The 26,548-nt window shown below is 41.7% G+C and overlaps 1 protein-coding gene across 1 annotated transcript in view; it reads right to left on the bottom strand.

Annotated features, from left to right (window-relative positions):
• Positions 1-1,500: 1,500 nt before the first annotated feature.
• The window catches only part of spock1 (SPARC (osteonectin), cwcv and kazal like domains proteoglycan 1), a gene marked incomplete at both ends in the record, with an annotated part of 92,569 nt that continues 67,521 nt past the window's right edge, over positions 1,501-26,548 (bottom strand). Inside the window, 7 exons of the mRNA XM_083890658.1 lie at positions 1,501-1,697; positions 3,597-3,734; positions 4,846-4,908; positions 5,962-6,183; positions 6,447-6,566; positions 20,791-20,911; positions 23,990-24,122. Coding sequence (XP_083746784.1) covers positions 1,501-1,697; positions 3,597-3,734; positions 4,846-4,908; positions 5,962-6,183; positions 6,447-6,566; positions 20,791-20,911; positions 23,990-24,122 — 994 coding nt within the window. The remainder of the gene's footprint in view (positions 1,698-3,596; positions 3,735-4,845; positions 4,909-5,961; positions 6,184-6,446; positions 6,567-20,790; positions 20,912-23,989; positions 24,123-26,548) is intronic.

Raw genomic sequence — 26,548 nt, 5'->3', positions numbered from 1 at the left:
TGCTACCATTTATGTCTGCGACTGGGGAGGCTGTGTTCTCAAGGTTGGGAAAGGTCAGAATTGATGGAGGGCTTTGACTGTTCTATTACAGAGGAATCTGAGCTTCAGAGAGTGGTTAAAGTGAGACAAATGCTTTTTTTGTGTGTGTGTCGAGGAATGGATGCGTTTCACAGCACTGCCAAACAATAAGTAACATGCAACGGTTGCGTTGTAAACACCAGGACAACAGCAGACACAGATCCGTAAGGTTCAAAAGACACCCAAAGTGCCACTTTAATTAAATTGTCAAAGTTACAAATAAAAGTTCACTTAATTGACATGGTGAATTTTTCACTTTCAAATGACTAAACATATCCGATGTTGGGAGGCGGAGCAGAGCCTCTTCTCTGCTCGCTCAACTTCATGTGTCCTCCCAGCTCAGGAGCAGCTTTCTCCTTTAGTGTCCATGCACAGTCAAACAGCCTCAACAGCCTCAACAGCCCGACAGACCAATCAGTAAAAGAATAGACGGCTGAGACGCCACAGATTTGGACTGGAGGCCTTGCAGTTCACTTTTATACACCGCTATCCCTTTGCAATGCCATTTCCTACCTCCTGAGATTGGGAGAAGAACCAAAAAGACACTAGACAGCATCGACATAGCAAACAAAGTATTGTAGCAGCCAAATAGGCATCACTTTCTGTTTGAGATGCATAGAGCTAGACCTGGCCAGGGAATCTCTCTTTTACATAAACACGATGAGAAACATGCAACAACAACAACAATATATCATTAATCTCATTGCTTCCTGGGCTTTCTTTCTTGGACATTCCAGATCAACGATTAAATAATTTACAATCGTCTGTGAAATAACAGAGAGGAGGAGGGGAGGGGTGGGGGAGCAACTCAGAGCCTGGGGAGTGTGGCGACGATGTGTGGAAACCTCATTGAACACCTAAGGAGCCCGAACAGTGGGACACAGAGCATGAATGAATGAAGAATGAACTGCTGATGGAAGAACAGGAGACATAATCTCCATTCTCTCCTTTAGGAAACATATTTACATCCAATACATCAGCGAATGTATCTGGGCTCACAGACAGTCCAGAGGCTCTGACATGGACATACCAAGATAGAAGAGGGACAGAATAAGCTTAAGGAGAGAGTGAGAGGAAAACAGAAAGATGTTCATGTTAAAAGAGGTTAAAGATCACGAGGTCTGAGGGAAGGTAAAAGCAGAACGTGGACAGAATCTAACGGGGGCATGACAGTTGTTGAAATCTAATAGGCTCTCTGTTTTCTGTCTGAGGAGACACTTGAAAAGGAAGAGGTTGGAGGAGGTGGACTTGAAGAGAGAGATCTGAATAAGAGACGGGGATTACAAGAGCAAGGTAAGGAGCCAAAAGATCAACTGCTGCCAAGGTAACAAGTGGAGAAAGAGACATTGGAATGGCTTCAGATCTGTGCTGAGATAACGGAGTTTCCTGGTCGGGCTGATGGCAGAGGAAAATGAAGTGGAGCTACCACACGTAGCCGATCTCATCATCCTTGTCATCTTCCTCATCCTCGTCATCCTCTATGGCTCCTCTTGGGTGGATCCGGCCCCGTCGTTTCTTCTGCCGGCTTCGGACGCTCGGTGACGTCTCTTCCTCCTGGTCACCGAGGAGGATGACCGCACCGCCGCTGCCGAAATCCCCTGATGACTCCTGGTCCTCGTCTGTGGGAAGGGGCAAAAGAAATCAGAGGCAAACGGGACGATCTCCGTGTTACCAGACGATAATAAACAGCGGCAGAAAACAGACACTACATTTAAAAAGGATCCGTGTTTGCATCGACAGCTGCAAAGCAAATATTGGGAGTTAGTTCACAGAGATAAGAAAGTCAGACACAGCACACAATTAAACAGCGTCGACAGCTGTTGATATATGTTGGCGTGTTGTTGGTGCTTTAATTTACCATTGTAGTAATATATGCTTCCTGCACTGAGTGGAGGAATGTTAATTGTATCCTCATCAGACCGCACAGAGCTCCTCTCGCCCCAAGGCATCCACCATTTCCACAGTTTTTTACAGTACAGTGAAATGTGGAGGCGGGAGTGACATCTCATGATTTCTTAACATCCTCTTTAATTTTAGTAAGACCATTTCAATTGCGCTCATTTGCATTTTCCACTTATCGACGTGCCATATTTTCCTCCTCCCTCAGGAACAAAAACTGAAAAGTCCGCAAATGCAAATTAAAACTTGAAAAACGAAAAGGCTGATGGAAACGCACCCAATGGGGAAAGGTCAGAGCGAGAATTCCTTTTATTAGACCAAACGACGAGGTGAAAGTGAAAGCAGTGGAAACATTTAAATTTAAATATTGAATGTGGGTAACGGCCAGCAGCGTTTTTAAACTTTATTTTTAGGGTTCCATAATGTCCGGGTAGTGAGGATGGCAGGTGTATCTGAGGAAGAATTTATACACAAAAATGGATATAGCTTCAGTCTTTGACAGAAGTTACTCCTGCAAACATTTTTAAAACACAAATGTCTCTTTTTTTTCATGTTTCAACGTTGAATCCTGTGCAGGAGCCATTATCTCGGCTCCTGCCTTCAGCTTTTTTTTTTTTTTAAAACGTGGAGCTTAAAAATCCTCCTGTTTTGAAAGAACCTTTTTACAAGTACACACCAGTTGAGTGGCCCTCACGGTGTTAAGGTCGGTTTGATGTCCCATAGACAAGTGTGTGGACATCCTCTGCATTACTATCTGTTTGTCCAGTGTAGCGCCTATGGCCACTCAGCCAGAGTTTGACTTAAGCTTGTTAGATTGCAGACAAAGAGTTGCTGCTCTCTCTCTCTCTCTTACTCAGTGTGTGTGTGTTCGTGTAGAGAGACACCTCATCAATAGTGGAAGCTGCAATTACTGGCTTTGGACTAGTCTGGCATTGGAGTGGGGCGTAATCTGTGACTGTGAGTTGGCTGTTTCATTGGTTATCAGTATGTCTCCCTGAAATCTCTCCTGCTAATTATTGTTCTTTTTTTCCAACTATTAAATCCCTCAGGCCATCGATGTGCAGCAAAGTGCATCTATTGGCTCTTTAGCCATTCCCCACAAATTTCCACTGCAGGCAGTTTAACTATAGCTTTCCCCATCCAAAAGCATCTTCCACATCAGCAGCAGTTCAAGTGTTTATTCCCTCCCACAAGGTGAATGTCAGTCACTGCTATGAATACATATTTTTCAGAGATCCTTTGGCTACTCTCTACTGACAAGTGTGAGAGATTTTTTTTTTGCCTTCTTGACTTGCAAGAAAGTGGTCTTTTATCAAGGCTACATGCGCTAAATATCTGGAGCAGATAGAATCAAACGCATGACTGATCGTAAGGCAGCCAGACCAGCTCCAGAGGCATGCCTAATGTTATCTGTTTCCTAAATGATCTGTTGCATAGGCACCGGTAAAGATAAAGACATGGAGAGATATTGAGCAAAGACATAAAACAAATTAGATTCTCGCAAACAGTCCACCTGGATCAAAGCAGTAACCGTGAAAGGCAGTGACACAAATGGGAGCCAAACAGAGCAAACACAATGAATTCCCGTTGTTTTTCTGATTTGCGTGTTGTGTTCTTACCGCAGTTGGGGTTGCCCTGTTTTCTGGAGCCAGCAATCTCATTGCCATATTTGTCCACACACCAACACTGGCCAGTGCTGCCGTGACACTGTGTTGGTTTGAAGTATCCCTCGTCAGTGCAGCGAGGAATATAAGAGCCTGGAATCAAAGAAGAAGGAAAACAGGAGACAGAGATAAGCAGTGATAGCAAGAGAGAGAAAGCACTGAGAACATTAACTGTAAAAAAAAGACATGCAATGAACTCCCTCAACACAGGACAATAGAAATTTGCATAAATACAAACTTTTAGAATAATAATAAGAAAAATCTACTTGAACTTAAAGTGCAGTAGAATAAACCAGAGTGTTTCCTAAGTTTCCTGCTGTATCTTTTTCTTTGTCGCAGACTGTATGTTTGATGGTGTGTTTACACCAGCCTTGTCTGGTTGGCTTGTTTGACTTGTTTAGTGTGAACTCCACGGACACCTTTCAGTGCAAGTGGAGCATTTACAGCTACAGCCTTGGTGTTCTCACCCACATCCCCCAGTGAGAAGATGGGAACACTGAGGCTACAGCCGCTACAGTGCGCTTGACATTTGTCTTTGTGAACGTGAGCTGAATCAGAGCGAAACTAAGATAGTGACACTAATACACATACAAAGTTACGCTAGTGACAGGAAGCGACGCAAATACGTCAGCCATGGTGGTCGACCATTAGAGAGAGAGAGAGAGAGTGTGTGTGTGTGAAGGTAAGATGTAAAATCTGATCCCTGGTCAGCAGAGGTTGCAAACGAGGCTCTTGTGTATTCACAGAGGCAGATCAACAATCCATTACTGCTGCAAAGGTTATGGGACAGCAACCATACATCCTGCTTAAGGGGAAGCAGTCACTTTCAATAACTTTCAATAACACACACAAACACGCACGAGCACACGCACTTCCATTCATTTTCACAGCCTAATATAAGAGTCATCTCTAACCTTAACCATGACTAGTTAATGCCTCATTCTAACCTTAACCTGACTACTGGTCCTGAAAAAGTCATTGTTTATGACAGTGAAAGTGCTCAAGAAGTAACATAAACAAGTACACACACACACACACACACACACACACACACACACACACACACACACACACACACACACACACACACACACACACACACACACACACACACACACACACACACACACACACACACACACACACACACACACACACACACACACACACAAAAGAAATAACCAATTCAATCATCCAGACTGACCTATGAGGCTCTTCCTTCGACTCTGATTCTGGATCCTGCTCTTCTCAGTTTGACAGGGCAGCCCTGCAAACACACAACATACAAAACATTTGCCTTCATCTTTAAAGATAGTCACGTAATAATGAATAATGCTTTTTATTTCGTCTACATTGTACCTTGGAAAGCTTTCTTTTGGACTGCCACTTTATGGACATTTTACAGAAACAGAATATATATATATAATAATTACACAAATAGATGTCGCTAAATCCAACACTCACTGTGTCTTCAAGTTCAGAAGAACTGTTATTTTTGGTCAACTAGTTGCACTAAAATAACTTGTTTTGTCTTTCTACTGACATCAATTCAACTGGAACATTATCTCCCCTTTTACTTTATACTGTAGGTTACTCCAGCACTGGTCAACCACCTAAGGTACATTGATACTCCGCTGTGCATTCTCCAAAAGAGTTTCCATTCTTTAGGCTATCATTCCTTTAGGTTACACATTTTCCCTCTGATATGTTGACTGACTGATGATATAGGGATCTAGAGATGCAGCACATGTTTCAGTATATCTTAATAAGACACAGAGTATGAGCTGCCACATGATCACACAGGTTGTAAATGAGATTTATCACTATCAGAGCATCTACAAACACATAATATGAGAGTATGAGAACACTAAACATGAAAGAATAATGTGAAACACAGGGTGTGGCAGGTATGTCAATATTAAACCTATAAATCGGCCTGAAACGCCTGCTCACATTTACAGCGTTGTCTTTTCCTCTAAATAAGCATAGTGAGGCTGAGGGGTTTGTTTACAACCTGTTTTATGCTTTCACTCAGATGTCACCTTGTCCCAGATATCTGCAGTGAAGTTAGGTGGTAAAATGTCATCGTAACAGATAGGAACAATGGCTAAAAGTACAAGAATAAAATTCACATTTTATTTAAAAAGTCAAACGTCTTTATCAGTTCGTTTCCAGTGACTGCTGCAACCTAGATTCTGATAATTAAGGTATCATCAAGTCATCGGTCTTATTCATTCCTTTCAACTATATTTCTAAGACATATTGTTGGAATATATTAAAGTATTAATTGAATTCACAATCCTTGGATCTCATCGCTCACCTTCAGGTTTCTGGAAGCAGTAGCACCACTCGTTGTTAGACAGCTTGCCGTCCTTGAAGGAGTCGCAGGAGTTGAAGAGCGGCTTCATGCACAGTTCATACTTGTCAAGGTAGATGGCGCTCAGCTCTGACTGGTCCAGCAGGAGGTCAAAGTTCATGTCGAGCTTGTTGAACATCCAGCCCAGGGAGTCCTTACAAATGGGCAAGATGCTGGTGTCAAAGTCTAGAGGGAGGAAAGACGCGGGGAGGGAGTCAATAAAAAGCAGCGGTCAAACGTTTGAGAAGCCACAGAACATGTCGCCATCACACTGAGACGAGTCCAGACATGTTGACATTACAGAGAACAGAGTGGGGTCACAGTCAACATCACTGCCAGCGCTCAGCTCTCATGGAGCCTGAGGAGCACGACTGTTGTGCAGGACAGTGATGCACACACACACGCACGCACACACACACGCACACATATTGCAGAGGGATTACACTCACGTCCGGTGGCAGAGTCCAAGCTGTCAGTGGATTTGAGATCTCTGTTTGCGTCAAGGTGAAGAACTCTGAACCAATCCTTCAGCCTGGCAGCCAGACTGTGAAGCTCTGTGTCAGTGCAGGCTACACAACAAACACACACACACACACACACACACAGAGGGAAAGAGAGAGAGAGAAAATATTGAGGAAAAGGGGAAATGTTTATCTACTTCTGTCATCAAAGACGAGACAACAATTCCTCTCGTGTTCTTTATCAAACTTTGATTTCATTTCTGCTGTGTGCTTTCGTCTTTGCGGTTTGTCTTTTATTCAGTTTCTCATCCATCTTTTGCCTTTTGACTAAACACAGTGGATCGATAACACCCGCTGACCTGCTGCTATCACACACATTGGAGTTACCACATCTGCTGTCATTTCCAAGTTTGTATTTAGTGTCTAATTATCACACACACACACACACACACACACAGACAGTGTTTTGTGTTATGGCCACTCTCCTCTGGACATCCAAAACAAAAGTTGATCCAACACGGTCTGTGTAAAGTCAGAGAGTCCTGCATCAGGTGACCCGCAAAAAGCCTGGGGTCACCTGGGTGAAAACAAATATACATAATAAATTCACAAGGTTTGGGCATGGATGAAAATAGACTAAAGGTTTTTAAGTTTTAAAACACATTTTCTGATGTGAACTCTTATCCAGCCAACATTACTCACATTGTGAAATCAGCCCTTGACCTCTAGTCACCTGAATGGGTGAATGGGAAAACTGACAAAGTCAGATGTTTGGGATCATTTTGGTGTGATATGAGATGGAGATAAACAGTGTGAATGGCTTTGCTGCTGGCAAAAAAAACATGCTTTTGACAGCCGCAAGACAGGCACATCATTACTGAGGAAACATCCAGGAGCATAAGTGCTGCAACAATTGACAGATATCCCCCCCCTCCACATTTAAAAAGAGAGGACATAAGACAGTTAGCTATGATGGTTGTTGACATTAGATCATTGGAGACTGTGTATGGTGATGGCTTTACTGAACTGGCACAGGGCTTAATCGACATGGAGGCACGAGCTGGTCGAGTGGACACTAAGCAGCTTCTGCCCGATCCAACAACAAAATATAACAGGTTTTGCTATATTTTGTGAGCACACATCATCATTGGCCATGGTTCATTGAAATCTGTATTGAAAATGAAGCATATCAGTATGAGAGCCTGTGTGTTTTTAAACACAGTTACGGGTCGCAGGGCTTTTATTAACGGGTACCAGGAGCTATATCGATATGGCCGGGTTTAAAAAGCTGACCTGGGGCAGGACTGAGGCAATGTAACGGGGTGTTCTCCATGCAAAAACCCACGTAAGACCACACAGACTGAACAGCATTTAATGATATCCCTGATTGAAAGCACACACGAGCCTGTGCTGCTTAATAAATCCACGGTTGCCTCCGTCTTGACTGACAGGCTCTGTCTGTGATTCACGCACTTATTTCTCTGCCTGTCTCCTTCTGCATTTCTGTCTGTCAATCTCCATCGTTCCTTCTCTTTCACTCCTGCATGTGATTGACATTTTTCCCCCCGTTCATTCTCTTCTGAGAGCTTGATTATGTGCCTGAAGAACAAGAGGCATTCTTCACCTTGTGCCAAGTCTGCCAATCCAAATACTCAAGGTTTTTTTTTTTTTTAGGATAGAAAAATTCATAAGGAGGTTGTTAACATTCATGTGGCTCTTCTGTCTCAAAATTGATTGAGGCAGTTTGCAGAGAAACAGGGAAAAGATTTTCAAGTGTACAAAGAGTCACTAATCGGTCAATATTTTATCACAGAAAATCACAAAAAAATGAAAAAATCTATGATGTATTTCATAAAAATACAATTGGCTGAAGGCTCTCGACCCAGTGGTGGTAATATCTTGCATCCACACATGCAAACAGTATAACGGGGACTGTGTCATTATCACAGATGACATAAAGCAGAGGCAGAGAATGCTCCAGGTAACAGACAGTTGTCGAGCAGAGGACAAAATATCATTTATCTGGCCGGAGCATTTGTGTGACATTAACAGGAATCCCGTGGGGTGTGTGTGTGTGTGTGTGTGTGTGTGTGTGTGTGTGTGTGTGTGTGTGTGTGTGTGTGTGTGTGTGTGTGTGTGTGTGTGTGTGTGTGTTTGAGTGATATAGCCCTTCAGGACCAGACAGATAACATTTCAAGACTCATCCTCACTTCCACAGTCTGGAGTCGAGTGAAACAGAGAGTGAAATACCAACAGCTAACCATTATTTGCCTTCACCGCCTAAATAAAACGTTCCCGCAGGCATCAGGGATCTGTAGCATGTTCCACTTTTCTGAACACACAGATCTCTGGACAGTTTTTTCCCCTCCCATCTGTTCATTTATATGACAGTTCGTCATTCCTTCGCCACGTCTTCCTTCCATTTTCTCCCCTTCTGGTCACACACATTGCTCCTTGAATCACTCTGAGCATCTGTGATTCTTTTGTTGCCTTCTTGCTCATTTGCCTTTATTATGCCTTCATTTCCAGTCGCCCTCTCTCTTTCTCTCTCTCTCCTCTGACTCTGTCAGTATCATCCACTCATTACACCTGGCTGTACCCGGCTCGGTTTTTCACAAAGACATAAAAGACCATTTCGATATGCCCTACTCTCCTATTTCTTTCTCTAACTTAAATTGCTTTGAGTGCTTCATTTCCCATCTCTCTCCTTGAACATCTCCCCTACAGCTGAGGTGGGGAACATTTTTCCTATCAAGGGCCAGTTAAAAACTTTTATACCATCCTTGGCGAGCCATACTAAATTATTGAAGACATACATTATATTATATTATACTGCTGTATGTGGCTCAGCCCTCATTTGTTTGTTGTTGTGATTTTAACCATTCCTATTTTATTCATTATTGTTATTTTGTGTTAGTGAAAAAGGGGGCGTACAAATGAACTTTACTTAACTTATAGTTACTTTAGTGAAGCATCTAATGCCAGATAGTACAGGTGATGCCCATTCACACACTTTCATACATATCTATTTCATCATCACTCATCTCTCATACCCATTCACATGCTGCTGACACAGTCATCGGGAACAACATGGGCTTAAAGGTGCATTATGTAATAAATCTAAAGCAACTGGCCATAAAATCCTCCTAATATGTCACAGAGACTCAGGAATAATGTTCATATAACAAACTGAACTCACCAACAACAACAGTACAGACAAAATATTTGCATTAAAAAAAATCTTTTGCAGACTGCAAATCATGTTTATGTTTTGAAATCATGTTTTGGCATGTGGCGCCACCTACCGCCGTCTACCAATCATTGCAGTCAGTAGAGTCTCAGCTGCCGAGCAACCACGGGTTGCCAGTTACGTCAAAAAAAGAAACCTAAAAGACCTCGGTATTTTGGATGTGAATGTAATGTTTTGAACGTTTTTGGCCACATTCTTACATATGGCACCTTTAAGTGTCTTGGCCAAGAAGTTGGGAATCAAATTCACAACTCAAACTTGAATGACAACTCTCTACAACTGAGCTACAGTTTCCACTAGAAGCTGCTTTTACCCCAAACTAGATCAAACCAAAATCCTCAACTTAATAGCAGTAGTGTCATTCACGAATGCAAAGACTCTTTGATGATTTATTGTGGGCCAGAGAGGAAAAAAAACAGGATCATTTGCTTTTAAGTGGTTTAAAGTGTCAAGCTGACACTTTAAAGATTATTTTGTACTTTGTCTGATTTTAGCAGATTCACAGCCACAAAAAGGCTCCGTCCCAAACTATCCATCTCAATGTGATTTTGAGCTTCTTAGTGATTCACCAGACTTGTCTTTGTAACTTTGCCCCATAATGAATCAAACCCTACCAGAGTGAGTCAAATGTATCTGAGCATTTCTCCTTGTAAAGGCCACATTACACTTCTCCGACTGCGTAATGCGTTATCCGACTGCGTAACCACGGAGACCCCTCGAGAAAGACTGTTGTTGTTGAAACAGTGGCCGTTTCTCACTTTTCTGTGTCACGGAACGCAGTTTTAAGATAATTTCAGACGAGAAATCGGCCATTTAGAGTCTAAACATGTGCTGTGTGTATTAAGATATGACGTATTTATAGTAAGCGACGTGAGCCGGCACAGAGCAGCTTAGCTCGGCCTGTCCTGAGGACCAATCACAGCTCTTGCCGTCTCTGTTGTCCCTTGACGGAGTGACGGACACTTAAAAAATATTTTGTGCAGTCGGAGACGACGCAGAGGGTCTGCGACAGGCTCTGCGTCAACACAGAGGGCTCTGCGTAACCTACGCAGAGCACTTTACGCAGGTGTATAAATTGGGCTTAAGTTAGAAGGTTTAACTCCATGTTTCCAGCCGTAATGATGCTTGAGATTGGTCTTTTTAATCACTGTTCCTTGTGGACAAGGCAAACTTGCTGATTTACTTACTTAGGTGTCCTTGTTCTTCCCCTTGGTATCCACTCCCTATGTCCCTGTACCCATTCCTTCAGCTTTTCTACTTTTGACTCCACTGCCCTCTTCATCTTTTTCTCACAAGCCTCTTCTCGGTACCATGTCCCAAAAATGAGTCTCTTCTCATGTCCTCCTCATCTTTTCCACTCAGCATGACCCAAATTGCTTTGGACAGCTCCAACACTGCTGACTGTGTTGCCAATGTTAAGAATCCCTTTGTTGGGAGATGAGACAGAAAGCCGGGACTGAAAACATTCCTGCACTGAAGGGCAGAGCACACGTATAAAATGGCCTGCTGACCATTCTGTCTTTCTCTATGAGCAACATCAGAGCCAGACCCACGATGAACATCATTTGCTTTGCACGGGCATTACAAAAACGTCCCTCTCATCACAGGCCTAGATATGATGTAGGGCCCAGTGTTGCTGCTGTCTGTAGAAAATCTGATCAAGAGTTGAAGAGTCACCTCACAGAGTAGTTTGACAAAGACACAAAGGACGTTGCCTCTATACTTACCTGAAAGAAGAGTTACATGTGGTTACTAACTTAAAAAACATGTACATAAAAGAGCTAAAAGGACTGGTTTCTCTCTCAGAACTATGTTAAGCACATATACAGCATGTCCACAGATACAAATAACGTTTGTCCTCATGAGTATCGGGACAAATGCTGATTTTTTTTTTGTTGTTGTACGGCGACCTTGAGTGTCTTGAAAGGCGCCTTAAATATAATGCATTATTATTATTATTATTTAAAATTCAGCCTCTTCTTGCCCTAGAACTTCTGTGGGTGCACAGTCAAACAGCATGACTGGATGGTGTGCAGTGTTTGTCATTTGAGAACCGTACTTTCCACACTCTTAGAAGTGCTAAGTAGAACCGTATAAGGTTCTGCGGCAACCAGGTGGAACCTTTATAAAAAGAACCCAAAAACCCTTTTAAAACTCTTTATTCAGAAACGGGTTTTTAAATGGTTCTCTGGATCAAAACGGTTCTTACTGGAACCATTAGGGTTACCAAGAACCCTTGAAAAACCCCTTCTTCGGGAGAGGGTTTTTCAGAAGCAAATGGTTCCAGGTAGAACCTAAGCCCTTGTAGAAGAACCCTTTTGGAACCCTTATTTGAGTGCATCTGGCAGTTGGTAAAAACAAAAACCAAACAATTTTTGGGTCAGCATTTTTTGCTCCTTTAATTAATAAACTATATATATATATGTATATAAGACTATCTTTATAACTTTTTGTTCAAGGCGTATTTTCTCTTTCTCTAGCAACTCTTAAGCTCCACAAGTTCAGAGTCAGCTTGTTTATCGCAAACTCTAAACTCTAAAGAAGCAATTTTCCTGTCATCTCCCTCCAACAGCTTTTTAGTAGTTTTAATTCAGACAGCCTTGGTGAGAATTGCCTCATATCAATGTGCCATTTGACAAAAGGCTGGGGAGTACGGCACCATTTATCTGACATTTTTCTGTCACAGTTCCTGTGTTTCCGCTGTTAATTCAGTTCAGCTAGCTACACATCATCACATCATCACATCATCACATCATCACAAGGACCGTTCCCTGTATAGCTGGAGTGTGAAAAGAAGTATAAAACCTGACCTGCATGACAGGGCAGGTCAGGCCTGTAACACGTCATGACTCAGCTTCGTGTGTTACAGAAATACTAAAGAGTGACAAAACTTTTGGCATCAGAATCATTCACTTTAAGGAACTGGCAGGTGTCTTGTCTCAGTGATTTCATTTTGTTTTTAACTGAAAACTTTACTGTCAAAGGAAACATGTGCTGGAATAAATGGGGATATAAAATTAGCAGCAGCCAGGACAGCTAAAGGACATTTTCTATGTCAGATTTGCAGATTGCAGCAACATTTACTCCTTTGAGTATTAACACTGCTGCATCTTTTCTCCAAAGGGATACTTCTTAATTGTCACAGCAGAGTCAGAGATGCTGCAGGGCGAGATTTTTCAAATATGATGACTTTTCCGAAACCATCACAGGTGTTTGACAGTGAATCTTTACTCACGATAAACAGACAGCCTGTCAGACACAGAGCTTACACTTATTGATCAGGGCTGCAGGTTAAATATCAACCTCTGAATTATTTCTGGGAGTTACCTTGTTATCTTTTTTCCTTCCTCCTGAGCCAGCACTACTGCTTCAGGCCCTCATGTCTTTAAATTTAGACTACGAAAGAACAACAAAAGCCTAACAAAAAGTGATTAACTCAAGCTCAACTGCAAACTAACACACAGGAAATGATGTCGAAATTTCATCTACCTGTATGACAGTGAATTTCAGATATTTATTTTCTCATTTCATTCATTTGTGAATTACTTCTGCTTAAGGACAAACTGACATAAAACCAGTCTCATAATATCGGTGAAAACAGTCAGAAAAGTAGCCTATAGGATATGTTTCTTTCGTTTTTCGGTCTAATTTGGGAGGGAGTTTAAATTCAAACTTTCAAAACCGGTCTAAGGTCAACATATACAGCCTAGAAGCACAACAGACCATCAAAAGTAATTACTGCCAGGTCCAGCAGAGGACGCTCTGAGCGTTGCTTCGCCCTAGATCCATTTTGAATGTCTTAGGGAAATACAATTATCTTTGAAAGAATACCGTGTCATGTAATATTTATTCAAATTAGATTTTTGAAAAAGTGACAGCCCTACTTTATGCCAAATATGCTATATTTTTAACATTATGGTGAATAAGCTACTTATAATTCCTATTAGCAGCAAATGATGCAAAGAATAAACCATAGATTCATGTAGAAAAAAAACTTAAATTATAATATGTGATGACTTGTCAACCTAAAGTAGCACCCAAACTACTTTTCTTCAAGGGGATTCACTGACAAGCATTTGTGCTGAACATTATATATAACAATACCCTCAGAATATAAAATTATGCGTCACTATAACAGTTTTGCGTGAGTTATGACTCAGAGATGAGGGTCATTTTAGTGGCAATCCATCTAAAAGGGTGTTAAATTAACTTTACTGCCCCCACGAGCTGCGTCAAAGCCACAGCCGCTGCTCGAGTTGCTGACAGCGTTGGTGAACAGGTCAGGTCAGCGAGCAACACCGACAACAACATCAAGCACTTTCACCTCACATTGAAACTTTTGGCCTAAGGCTCTCCTTTCAGTGCTCTTGTATCCTCCTGAAGTAGGGCACAGATGTGTTCTATCACTCGGTTTGTGTCATTGTTAATAACCCATGAAAAGCCAAATGGAAGCTTGCCTTAAATCAGTCAGATGAGACAACAATTGCTATGATTATACAACAGTTTTAAAGTTAAAGGTGCATTATGTAATAAATCTAAAGCAACTGGCCATAAAATCCTCCTAATATGTCACAGAGACTCAGGAATAATGTTCATATAATAAACTGAACTCACCAACAACAACAGTACACCCAAAATATTTTGCAGACTGCAAATCATGTTTATGTTTTGAAATCATGTTTTGGCATGTGGCGCCACCTACCACCGTCTACCAATCATTGCAGTCAGTAGAGTCTCAGCTGCCGAGCAACCACGGGTTTCCAGTTACGTCGGAAAACGAAACCTAAAAGACCTCGGTATTTTGAATTTGAATGAAGTAACCGTTTTTGGCCACATTCTTACATATGGCACCTTTAAATGTATAAGACCTGGAGGGAACGGGAACAACAAAAACCCAAAACTACCGGGACCTTGCTTTCTAACCCGATGCTTAAATGATCTGTAGGAATCAGATGCCATTTACGCAGCCCAATATCAATTGTTTATTAATTTACAAGGTTAATAAACACGTCCCATCTTGTGTGCTTCAGATCCAACCTCTTCATTCCCACGGTCTTCCACTGTCTTGCATCATTACGAGGTGTCTTTCTAAAATTCCACATGGTGACAATCCCTCCAGCCCGATAAGGAGGGATTCGGCTTTGAGTCTCCCCACAGATTTGCCTCATCACTTCTAATTAATTAATTAATTAATTAATTAATTAATTAATTAATTAATTAACTAAATCTATGTCATATAAAAGAGAAGGAGTGACTCTAAAATCCAGGCAGAGGAACAGTGGGTGGTGATCAACCTTGAGACTTCAGGAGCTGCATCAGCTCAAGATGAAAGGCAGGTGGGGAGGGAGAGAGGAGACATGAGAGACAGTGAAGTGAGGTGACACTTGGTAACAAGGTAACAGAAGGAGAAAGAAACGGAGTGAGACAGTCAGATCGGCGATATGAGGAAGATAGAAGGTCAGATTCATTAAAAAGATACAGGGGTGTGTTTGATTTTCTTTGCCCTAAGCTCTCTGCTCTCCAGAACAATCTCACTTGGCAGGGAGTTCAGGTTAGACCCGATAATGATCAGTAATACACTGTGTGCATGGACAGGGAGACAATTAGAGATAGAGGAGAGACATGTACACAGAGAGAGCCCTCAGAGGAGAAAAATCTACCCCCCTTTTTGACTCTTTACTACTTGAAGGATTGCAGTTAGATTGGAAAACTCCTTAGCAAATAAACCATTAGCTTGTAAACAATGGTGCATTCTAAGATTAGCTGAATTGGTACTAGATTTCATTCAGCTATGAATTATCATGATTTTGTTGACATTTTACTACTTATTTGTGTCCACTTCCTGAAAGATATCCATCCATCCATCCATCCATCCATCCATCATCTACTGCTTTATCCTCCACCGGAGGGTCGCGGGGGTGCTGTGCCTATCTCAGCTGACATAGGGCGATAGGCGGGGTACACCTTGGACAGTTCACCAATCCATCACAGGGCCACACATAGAGACAAACAACCACTCACTCACACTCTCACGCCTATGGTCAATTTAGAGTGACCAATTTACCTAACCCCCATATCGCATGTTTTTGGACTGTGGGAGGAAGCCGGAGAAAACCCACGCACACCGGGGAGAACATGCAAACTCCTTGCAGAAAGGCCCTTGTTCCAACTGGGGCTCGAACCCAGGAACCTGGGTCTTCTTTTTGCAAAGGCGAGAGCGATAACCACTACACCAACCGTGGGCCGCCTGAAAGATATATGTCTCAAATTTCAGATACCTCAAATTTGAGGAATACACAGTATATGGTCATGTTACTCATTTTGTTTCTCACATCCTTTAAAAGTACCTGATATTGAAGGTGTCACGCTTTAATCAACACTAAACACTAAAATGTTATAGAACCAAAAAATCAACAAGTGTGAATATTATTCAGACAGCTCATCGCGTGTCACTCCAGTTCCCTCCCAAACCAGCCGGGTGGTGTTTAAGTCTGGAGACTCTGCTGCTCTTCTTTCGTGTGAAGACAGTCTGGTTTCTTTTCTTCTAATGGTTAGGATCATTATCTTGCAGTAGGTGGAACCGCTAACCAGCCATTCTGTCTTGCTTTGTCTTTTCCTCACCACTCTGAGAACAATGCACTTTCTGCAACACAGTATTGTCCTAATAATGCGCCACAGGGTGTAGTAAAAGAGTGAGTTCCCTCACTGCATTCGTGCAATTGGAGAAGCTGTGGGAATCCCTTAAAACTGCTTATTAATTTATATTATGTTGTATGGAATTTGTTTGGTGACCTAAACTTTCTCTTCATCAGAACCACACGAGGGGCTTATGGAGAAACCATGAATATACTATAAATCGCCTTAAGTGGTAAGAAGAATTCATATTTTCTTCCTATGTTGATGACAGTCTCAACAGGACACACTATAAATGCTCCAGAGTCACTCTTTTCTCTGGTCAGCAATGTGTTAAGAGAGGATAGAGAGTGTGGAGGCAGACGAGAGAAAAGAAAATGTGTCCTCCTGTGTGCTCTCTGTGGAGCCGTGAGACCAAATTGCCAGGGAAAATTAAATTTAGTGAGGGGATTTAGTCCATTCAGCCCCCCGCGTTTCTTTTTGTTTTGCCAATGTGTTCGTTTGACAGTAGCAGAGAGAAATGTAACTGTTATTGTTAAAAAAAAAAATGACCATAACTGGTAATGACTTCAGGCTTTATGGCAATCAGGGTGGTGTTTAAGTGGCGCCTCAGGTGAATAATCAACATAAATGCCTCCATGTTAATGCGGCAAACGGCAGCAATGGGTTTCTGAGCACAGTTCATTAACACTAATTTGTCATTTACAAAAATATTACAGTAGAAAAAAAAACAAAAAAAAACAATTGATATACACAATTTATGTGCTTATATTTCAGCTCAGTTTCTGTCATGTGCCTTCATTCAAAGCCATTTGTGCCAACTCAACTCGCTGTCAAAAGACAAGGACGTGTTCAAATTCTTTTAAAGATGTTTAATTTCCACAGTCTGTAGAATAAAGCAAAAATGTGAGGCAGACAAAAGCTGAAGGCAGAGGCTGAACGCCCAAATGATGGATGGGAGGCTTGAGACAGAAAATAAATGAGCAGGCACACAGAGAGGAGAGTCACAAGTGTTCAACAAAAGAAATATGACTGAGTGATGCACGTGCACGCACGCGCAAGCATGTTCAGAACCACTTGGAATAGAATAAAAGTTATTAGTGTAGATGAGGCAAAGGTGCTCAAAGAAATGTATATAAAGCTTTTCACTCTGCTTCTTCGCATAAGAGAAAAATAATTCGACCTGAACTCGCACACACTTCTCGTCTAAAGTCATCAATCAAAATCGAAGGAGTGAATGAAGAAGTGGAAGCATCAGTACATGGCGCTTGATAACAATAATTCTGTCTCTCCATCTTTTACCTTCTAAATTCCTGCAATAGAAGTAGCTCTTTGTGGTGCATTACCTAACTTTCTGCAATTTGTTCAACATGGACTGACCCTGCAGCTGTATTTGACACACAGTACAGGATCATATTAACTCTTATTCGTTACGTCTACATTGGTTCGTCTTACAATCGTGCTGAAAACGTACTGCTGTACCTTTCAATAAAGTCAAATTAGTTGCTCATGTATGAAAAATCAATGCTTTGGGGACAGTAGAGGCGTAGATAGGAAACTATTTATCCTTCTCTTTACATTTTTTAGTTGTACTTTTGAGTCCAAGTGATGAGAGCAAACTATTTATTGACTTCCTGCTACCAATCCAATGAGCCAGTGTACCTATAAGGAGCATTATGATCCAATAAAAGTGTTTCCGGGTAGTAATACAATTAGAGATTACAACTGGCATTAATTTGGAGTCACTGGGTCACATGACATGGAAGTTAATGAAATAGTGCAATTATCTCCTGTTCAAACAGGAAGGCCTCCATATACGAAAACCCTGGGGGTTCATGGAGTTAATGTCTGTTGAATATCCAACCTTAAACTAACTTCACTAATGGAGCAAGAGAATTGAAGTCGCAGAACGGAACTCGTTGTCAAGGCACCGACTTTCATTTTAGAGGAGAAGAGTTTGATGAATATTTAAATTGGCTTTCCATTGTAGAAAAAGCAGAACAAATGTTACATTTACTGATGTGGTGAAAACAAATGTTTGTTTATTTCAGTGTGTCACTGGTGATGCAGTGGCTATAGCATTGCTGCCTCACAAAGAGAAGGCCACTGGTTCGAATCAAAGGCCTATCCTTACCTGACTAAAATAGGAAATAGGTGGGATACATATATTAAAATATCAAAGCACAGTGAGCACAGAAGTTTAAGCTCTGCGGCAGATATGCTCCGTCTGATTCTCAGTCTCCAAGGTCTGAGCCTCCAGAGTGAGGTCAGTATACAAACCGCCACTGAGGTTTGTAAACACGCCACTCGTGCACTGTGAAAGTGATGCCGCCGCGGATGCAAGTGCTGCGCGAATTGAGATACGCAACACTCTGCTAAACAAACACTCAAACCCACTTTGAACCTGTGGCTATCAGTAAACATACAGGAGTGATTTCACAATATTATTTGACAGTTACCATAGGAACACACACTGACACACGGTGTTTTCCTGAACCTACTGCCTTTGCCATCTGTTTGCTGTTGTGCGGTGCCCGATCTGACGAGGGATTCTATCAAGCTGGTAAAATAAGAAATGCGCAATTGGCTTATCCCTGGTCCCTCTGAATACAGCGCTGTGTCACTTGTGGTCTGGGGACAGACTGTGCTGAAAATGTAAAAGCCAGACAGTCTTCAATGTATTTACTCCAACCTGTAATTATATAATTTCTACTGAAAACATACAGCGGAATCAATTAGACCTTTGCCAAGTTGGTAAATACTTGTCCATTATGACCATGACTCTCTGTTCTCTCCGTCAGTCAGCCTTGAACTAATGAAGGAGAGCGTGGGCTAAAGACACAGCCATCATTTATTAATAGACACATTCCCTCTGTATTAATGTGGGTGATGAACCTTATAAATACTTTCTAATCATAGAGTGATTAGGAAGGACCAGTGAGGGCAGTGTATGCATGTGTCGGATGTGTGATTGTGTGTGATGGATGCCTGTATGAGGGGTATAAGCATTTCTAAAAATGTAATATTCCACCTAGAGAGATGGATAGCAGCACAAAACGAACCCATCTCACGACTCCCCCATTTGGGAAGGAAGGAAGGAAGCCTATAATGATAACAATCCATCCTTTTCTGTGCTGCTTTCCTTAAAGATTGCATTTCTCCTCCAGAATCTCTCCATCCATCTGCTGAAATCCTATTTCCATGACAAACAATGAGACACACAGAGTCACTCCATCACTGCTCCATGTGGTTGTCAGAGAATAGTTTGGGCATTGAGGGGCGTGGGAAAGGGAAGGAAATGACACGAGGAAGGGGAGAGGTGACAGGAAAGGAATGGGGAAATACTGAATGACTGGAAACTTTGAGGAACTGTCTGTGTGTGTGAGTATATAGAGTCATATGTTGCTTTTCCATCAAGCAATACAGTCCGGCCTTTGGGGTGCTGCTCATCACCAGTGCAGCAGTGGTGTAAAAATTGTAGCTTCCATTCTGATCACATTACCTTTGTTTACAAGTTACAGTGCGTTGGAGATTTGCCTATGTGAACGTGAACCAAACCAGCAGAACAATGTATTTAAAGGGGTCATATTATACCATATTCCTCCAAGTTAAAGTAGTTCCCTGGTGTCCTAATGAACATGTCTGTGACATGCTTTGTTCAAAATACCATAAGGATGAAGCACCACAGCAGTTCAATCACCCTGCCAAAACAGCCCTGTTCAGAACACTCAGTTTAATAGTATCACTTTAAAAAAAATAATTAAAAAGAGTAAAACGAAACTTAAGGGACAGGAAATGACATCAGCCACAGAGGCTACTGGGAGCTAACAGCAGTAGCTAGTTCTAGCAGGCACATTGCTGTCATATATAACACGTATCCACTGGACAGATAAATCCTCTGAGGCTGGAAGTTTGTGTAGAACTCTGTGCTGCACTGTGGAGCCAAGAGTAGAACTTTTTGCGGACTTCCGGTTTTCGGATGCTGTCGCCCTCGCCAGCACTCTTGCGTGTTTCATCGGACAAAGCGGAGCTCTGCTATATGTCGTCCCAAGAAGTGCGGAAGTCAACATTGCGTGTTTTATCTCCTGTACTTAGACTGAGGAGGACCACAAACACATGAGTGAGTCATCTTTTTTCACACTTTGGTGACTGGTAGGGCCTCCAGAGTCCCAAATATAAGTATTAAAAAAGTTGATTTTGCATAATATGGGAACTTTTACATTTACGTTTTCTTCCTATTCCACTTCCACTCTGTCTCCCTGTATTATCCTCTAAACTTGTCCATCCATACACACACAGAAAGATAAGAAATGTCTGATTGGCTCAGCTTTAGTATTTTGCAGTACAATACAAGTGACCAAGCTCACAACAGACTGTAACAATATAAATTATATGTGAGTTAGATGCTTTTGTGCTTCGAAGATAGAGAGAGAGAGAGGTTGTACTCACCAGGCTTGTCAATGTTGTGTGGTGGATTGATGAACTCCTGACCAGGCAGACAGGGACACAGACCATCACATTTGACTGCGATTGTCTTCACAGAGAGGCAGCTCTGGAAATCCAGCTTACACTTTGAAAAAAAAAAAAAAAAAGGACACACACAAAATATGAGTTGACTCAAGAATCAAGAAATGGGAACACGGAAAAAAGCTCCCATATATAACTCGAAAAAGGAAACGCTTTAAATCCATTATTGCACCTGGACTAAGTAGAACACAGGGCAGACCTGGAGTCTGCACATATACCCAGATGTGTCCATTGGGCAGCCATGTAGACACACAATTAGACATGGCCAGTGGCATTTTACTATTCACTGCTGTAAACTAATGCAATGCAAAATGCAAGCTGGACTACCTGAGAAAGTAATTTAACAGTATGAATCTCATTTCAGGAAAGTGAAGGGTAAGAATCTGTTTGGACCAGTTGAAGGGGAAAAAAAATCCAATTACAGTATCTTTTCTGGAAGGAATAATGAAAAGTGAGGTGGATAATGTAAATTCTATTTGCGAGATGATGGCAGCAGGTTTTTTGCCAAGGTGAGAAGGTGCATCCACACATGCCATACACACAGGCTTAGCTTTAATCCTCCCGGGACATCCATTGTCCACGTTCTATTTAAAATCCATCATTTCCTTCCCATCACCTCTGTGATAGCGTCGCTAATGTTGCTTAATGAAATTTGTTGACAAAAGAAAAGACCTCTGTCCTGTTCAGTTCAGTATATTGAATTAGTGGTCTGTGGTGGGAGAGGGTGGGGGTCACTGGGAGTGAGAGGGAGAGGAAAAAGCTCAGGAAATGGATGACCTCCCCCAGTCACTGTCAGCACACTGAGAGGCCCAATGAATCTTTATGTTGTCTCTCAGCAGGGGTTAATGTGGTTTTGATGAAATAGTGCTTAACACTTGACTTGGTAAAAGGAGAGAAGGGGAGAGGAGAGGGGAGAAGAGGAAAGGAGAGGAGAGAAGAGAGGATGATTTAAGAGGAGGGAAGTAATGGACTTAACTCAGTGGGCTGAAGCTTCTCAGGAGATAAGAGCACTGTCCTCTTAATGGGATATTGAGTGTGTGTATGGGAGTGTGTGCAGTTGCGATGATGGAGGCATGTAATGTAATAATAAAACATGAATAATCTTGAGACCAGCAGCTCACTGGTGAACAGGGTTTAAGTTGGGCCTCAGGGACCCATCACTCCACCAGCTAACTGAACCCCTCCAACCAAATTACTGCAGAGAACAGAGCTCCCCGGCTCTACTCCTCCTTTTGTTCTTTCTCATTTCTTCTGCAACACCTCTCCTCTTCAGCACAGCCTCAGAGTTAGCTCACACATAGGCTTGTGATTAGGAACGCCTATACCAGGGCTGTTCAATTAAATGTGGAGATGGAGAACATTTCTTCAAGCTTCATATATTACTAGGGTCGTTCATTATAGGGGCCGACTTCTTAAAAATCACAACATCCCTACAACAGCAAATTTGTGCCCAACGTAGCAACTAATTTACAGCCATATCCGTGACACTTAATACAACTTTGTATCGGCAAAAACAAATCATTTCCAAGAGATGTTTGGTAAATTAACTTCATTTATGCATGCTATTTAAAACATAGTCACATTAATCTCATTGAAAAAGGCTGGGAACATTCTGCAAAGTTGTTAGGGGACACACAACATTAGATTTGATTCAGGGCAAAAATATAAATGTGTCTCAATGTACGTGAGCAGCCAACAAATGTCTTCCAATTAAAAAACATTTTATATCCAGTATATCCAGTTTATTATTGTCTAGTTTTTAGAGTAATAGGTGTCTAACCTGAAAATCACATGACCACCAAATGTTTTTTAAGATTTCAGATTTTCCTAACCCTTTAAGGTATGCACCAAGAAAAAAGCAAAGAAAAAATATTTCTTTGCATTTTGTATTACTTTATTTTATTTACTTATGATAACAATAACGACAATCGATATATATATTTTTATTAGACCCATAGTATTTTAGATACAGGCCTCTACCAAACGGATGAGATGTCTGTTCATAATAAACCTGGTTTGCATAATTCATAGTACAAGACTTGTTCTGAAAGTACAACATTCAGAACAAGTCACATTAAATAAGTGTTAGTGAGTTCAGCTTGATGCATTTTTCAATGAGATATAGTGACTTAAAGTGTGGTCGACCAAATGGTTGAGTAGTGCCTTAAAGGGTTAAGGGGGATTTGTACCTTTGTACTTTGTCTGTTTATGCTTTATCTGGGAAAATGTCTTGAAGACCGGGGTGCTGACTGACTCCATGGCTGTATGGATGAGTCTGTTAATCTGGACCCTTGACTGAACTGTCATGTTTCCAAATCACACAGAGATCACATGGTGCAGGAGTTGCACCTCCTAGTGCAATGCCAAAGGTGTTTAGCCTAAGCAGGAAGTGCAAGCTCTGCTGCATCTTGGCACAGATGGCCTCAACATGGGGCCTCCACACTAGATTTCTGTCCACGTGGATGCCCAGGTACACGAGAGAGTCCATCTGCAACATCGGCTAATTATGAGTGATCACTTGTGAATGATCCCCATGAGACTTGGGGTCAAACACCATCTCCTCTGACTGTGGATGAACAGTGAGCTTTGTGGCAAATGACCTGCAGTTGAAATTCTCCAAAGTTTGATGTAATTGATCCAGTCTCCTCAGACACTGTTGTATGTTTAAAGGATGTCCCTGAGTCAAGTGGTACGATTAGCAAATATACAAAGCAATCAATGACAGTTTGCAGGTCTCCTTTTTTTTGCCAATATTTCTGTCACAAAGTCTTTTATTCTTTTCTGCACGACATTAAAGAGATGTCTTTTATTGTCCATTTGTGTGAAGTTCCTGTGTATTGGATTGTGCTTCACCCTTGGCAACCAAGAGGCTGAACACAGCAACAATAAAGTCATATGAATGTGAGTTAAAAAAAAAATAAGAATCCACAGACTGTTAAACCTGAAGCACAGTGCTTCACTTCCTCATACCCACTAATCACCGAGGGTAAAACCTCGCTCTTTTATCGACTCTGGCAGGACGCTGTGAGTTACGTGTGATGTGATGCAGATGAAATAGAGGATCTGGGCCTTCAGAGTCAAATGGAGACAAATGAAATGTAAGGAAGAAACTGAGACTCACCTTGGAGGAGTAGGTGTGTCCATCAGATCCACACACAGGAGTTGACTGAAGGCCCGAGCACAGCCTACATTTCCCATGAGCACCAGCTTCGAGGGTGTGCTTGTGTCCTGTGCTACCCTTCCTGGGTTTCACACTGAGGAAGATGAGAAACTCATAGTCATGAATCAGAATTTTACCATTTCAGTAACAATGATATCTACAATGACAGAAGCTAAACCCTTTTGCAACTTAGTCTAGTTAAGTCTGAGTCAGTATTGACTGAGGAGAAAGTTTGAAAAGCGCTTCTGATTTTCAGGGGTCAGCAGAGCAGCCGAGTGAATCGTGATTGGTCCTTGGATACCTTCCCAGTAACCAGTGTAATTATGTTTGATCCACATCTCGCAGCAATTTTCTATCCAAGTGCTCTCATTGAGCTCCCTGCTGCCTGCTGATCCTTTGAAGGGGACAGAATTAGAGCCTTTACAGCGAAATGAGAGTGACGACAACAACTGGAGCAAAAGTGAGCATAAACTACCTGAGTGAACAGGTGGAGAGTCACATTATGAGCTCTTTTACAGCCAGAAAATCACTGCATTTGTGAATATGTGACAGGGGTGTCAGAGGGAAGCACAGTTTCTCCACAGCTTATTTATTTTTGGACTGCCTAACTCTTATCTCTAACTCTTAAGCATCACACCAGCTGTAATATGCATTAATACTGTCTAAAATGCCCAATTACGCATATGGTTAATTGGATAAAATAGGCTTTTAAAAAATGCACAAACTAAACAAATGTGCTATGTAGTCTAAACTGCAGGGTCAGTATCACAAGCTTTGATCTTCAGATTTGCATTTATCCTCTCATGAAGTTATTCAGTCTTTTTCTCACAAAAAACACACAAGCACAGGAGATTTGAGTGTAGCAAGGACATAAAAACAATACAAATATGGTGAATAATCATCGAACAGCATCTAAAAACCTGCGACAGGATAAAACCTCAGCGCGATGTAGACCTGCAGCAGAAATAAAGTGTTGTGGCTTGTTAATGTGACAGGGTCTGGTGCCTTCGCTAACTCATCACTTAAGCTCAGGATAGTTTCTCAGCAGTGGCGTTCGCTGGTCTGTGAAACAGGGGAAGCTCATTTCAGGCCCGGTTATAACTAATTCCTTTCCCGCCGACGTGGATAAAAATTAACGAACGAACAAACAACTGGAACAGTGCTGTAATTATGTAAACCTGACACAGGGAAATACTATAATAGTGTTTTTATTGATAATGTATAATATGTACAAATGTTAATGGTCTATATCACCAAACAAGTAGCGCACAACCGGCTGCTACTTGTTTGTTTGTCTGTCAATCAAAAAGTGGTTCCGCCTTACAGACACTTCCTCCAATCATCACGATCGGCCCACTGCTCCACTGACTCCCAGAGAAGCTGAGCTTTTCTGGAAGTGACGATTTTATCGCATTTATCCAATCCCCATTGAACTTTTAGTCATGAAATGTAAATACAACAGTAAATATCAACCATTTATGTTTATTATGACATTTCAGAAGAAGCAGAGTTTCCTTGCTGTCTTGGTGTGATCACTTCTGTTTCTCATGGGCAAACATCTCACTGTCACTCTTAATATCAGAGATCCAGATCCATTTATGAGGCTACTACTACTTTCTGCTGCCACCAGGGAACAGGATGAGGCCAGAACGGAAACGAGGACTCCGTCATCCAGATGGATCCTGGCATTTAAAGACTTTTTACTCTCTATTTTTTGTAATTGTGTATTGGAGGTTTTGAATCTACTGCACGTCTGTCTGTCCAGGGAGTGGATCCCTCACCTGTGGTTCTCCCTAAGGTTTCTACCTCTTTCATTTTCCCTGTTATAAGGGTTTATTCCCTGGTAGTTTTTCCTTATCCTGGTCGAGGGTCTAAGGACAGAGGATGTTACCAACCCTGTGAGACAAACTGTGTTTTGTAAACTGTGGGCTATATAAATACATTTGATTTGATTTGATTTGATTGAAATCACATATACACTATGTCCCCTGAGACGAATTTACATTCTGTAAAAACTTCAACAGATAAATCCCAGGCAGTGCATCATCTGCTTTCTTGTCTTTTCCTCGAAGTGTCACGCTCGTTTGTCGAGGCCCGGTGACTGCCACGGAAGATTAGACATGCACGTAGCACTGATACACAAAACAATGCTGGCAGGTCAGGCAAGACAAGAGGTAAGATGGAATTTGTAAGTTGATAAACATTATCTGAGACGCTTCCCCCCCTATCTTTCCTCCTGATCTAATCCACTTGTTGTCATCCTTCCACACTGCATGAATGCAATTAACTGGAAGAATGTGTTCGAATTAGCAATGTGATTTGAAAGGCAGGAATTGCTTGGCCAGGGAGATTAGTGCATACCTGCCAAATAACTCATTGTTGAAGACAGCTACAGAAGGAAGAATAAAGGAGGAAACAAAATCACTAGACACATTAACCTCAAACAGAGACGTGTGCTACTGTACAACGGCATCCTGCTGAGATTCTATGTTACTCTAATCTGGAAAGGCTCATATTTGA

The sequence above is a fragment of the Microchirus variegatus genome (genome assembly GCF_963457635.1).
Source record: "Microchirus variegatus genome assembly, chromosome: 6".
Lineage (NCBI taxonomy): Eukaryota > Metazoa > Chordata > Actinopteri > Pleuronectiformes > Soleidae > Microchirus > Microchirus variegatus.
Note: the sequence above shows the minus strand (reverse complement) of the source record. Positions and strands in the feature narration are given on the sequence as shown.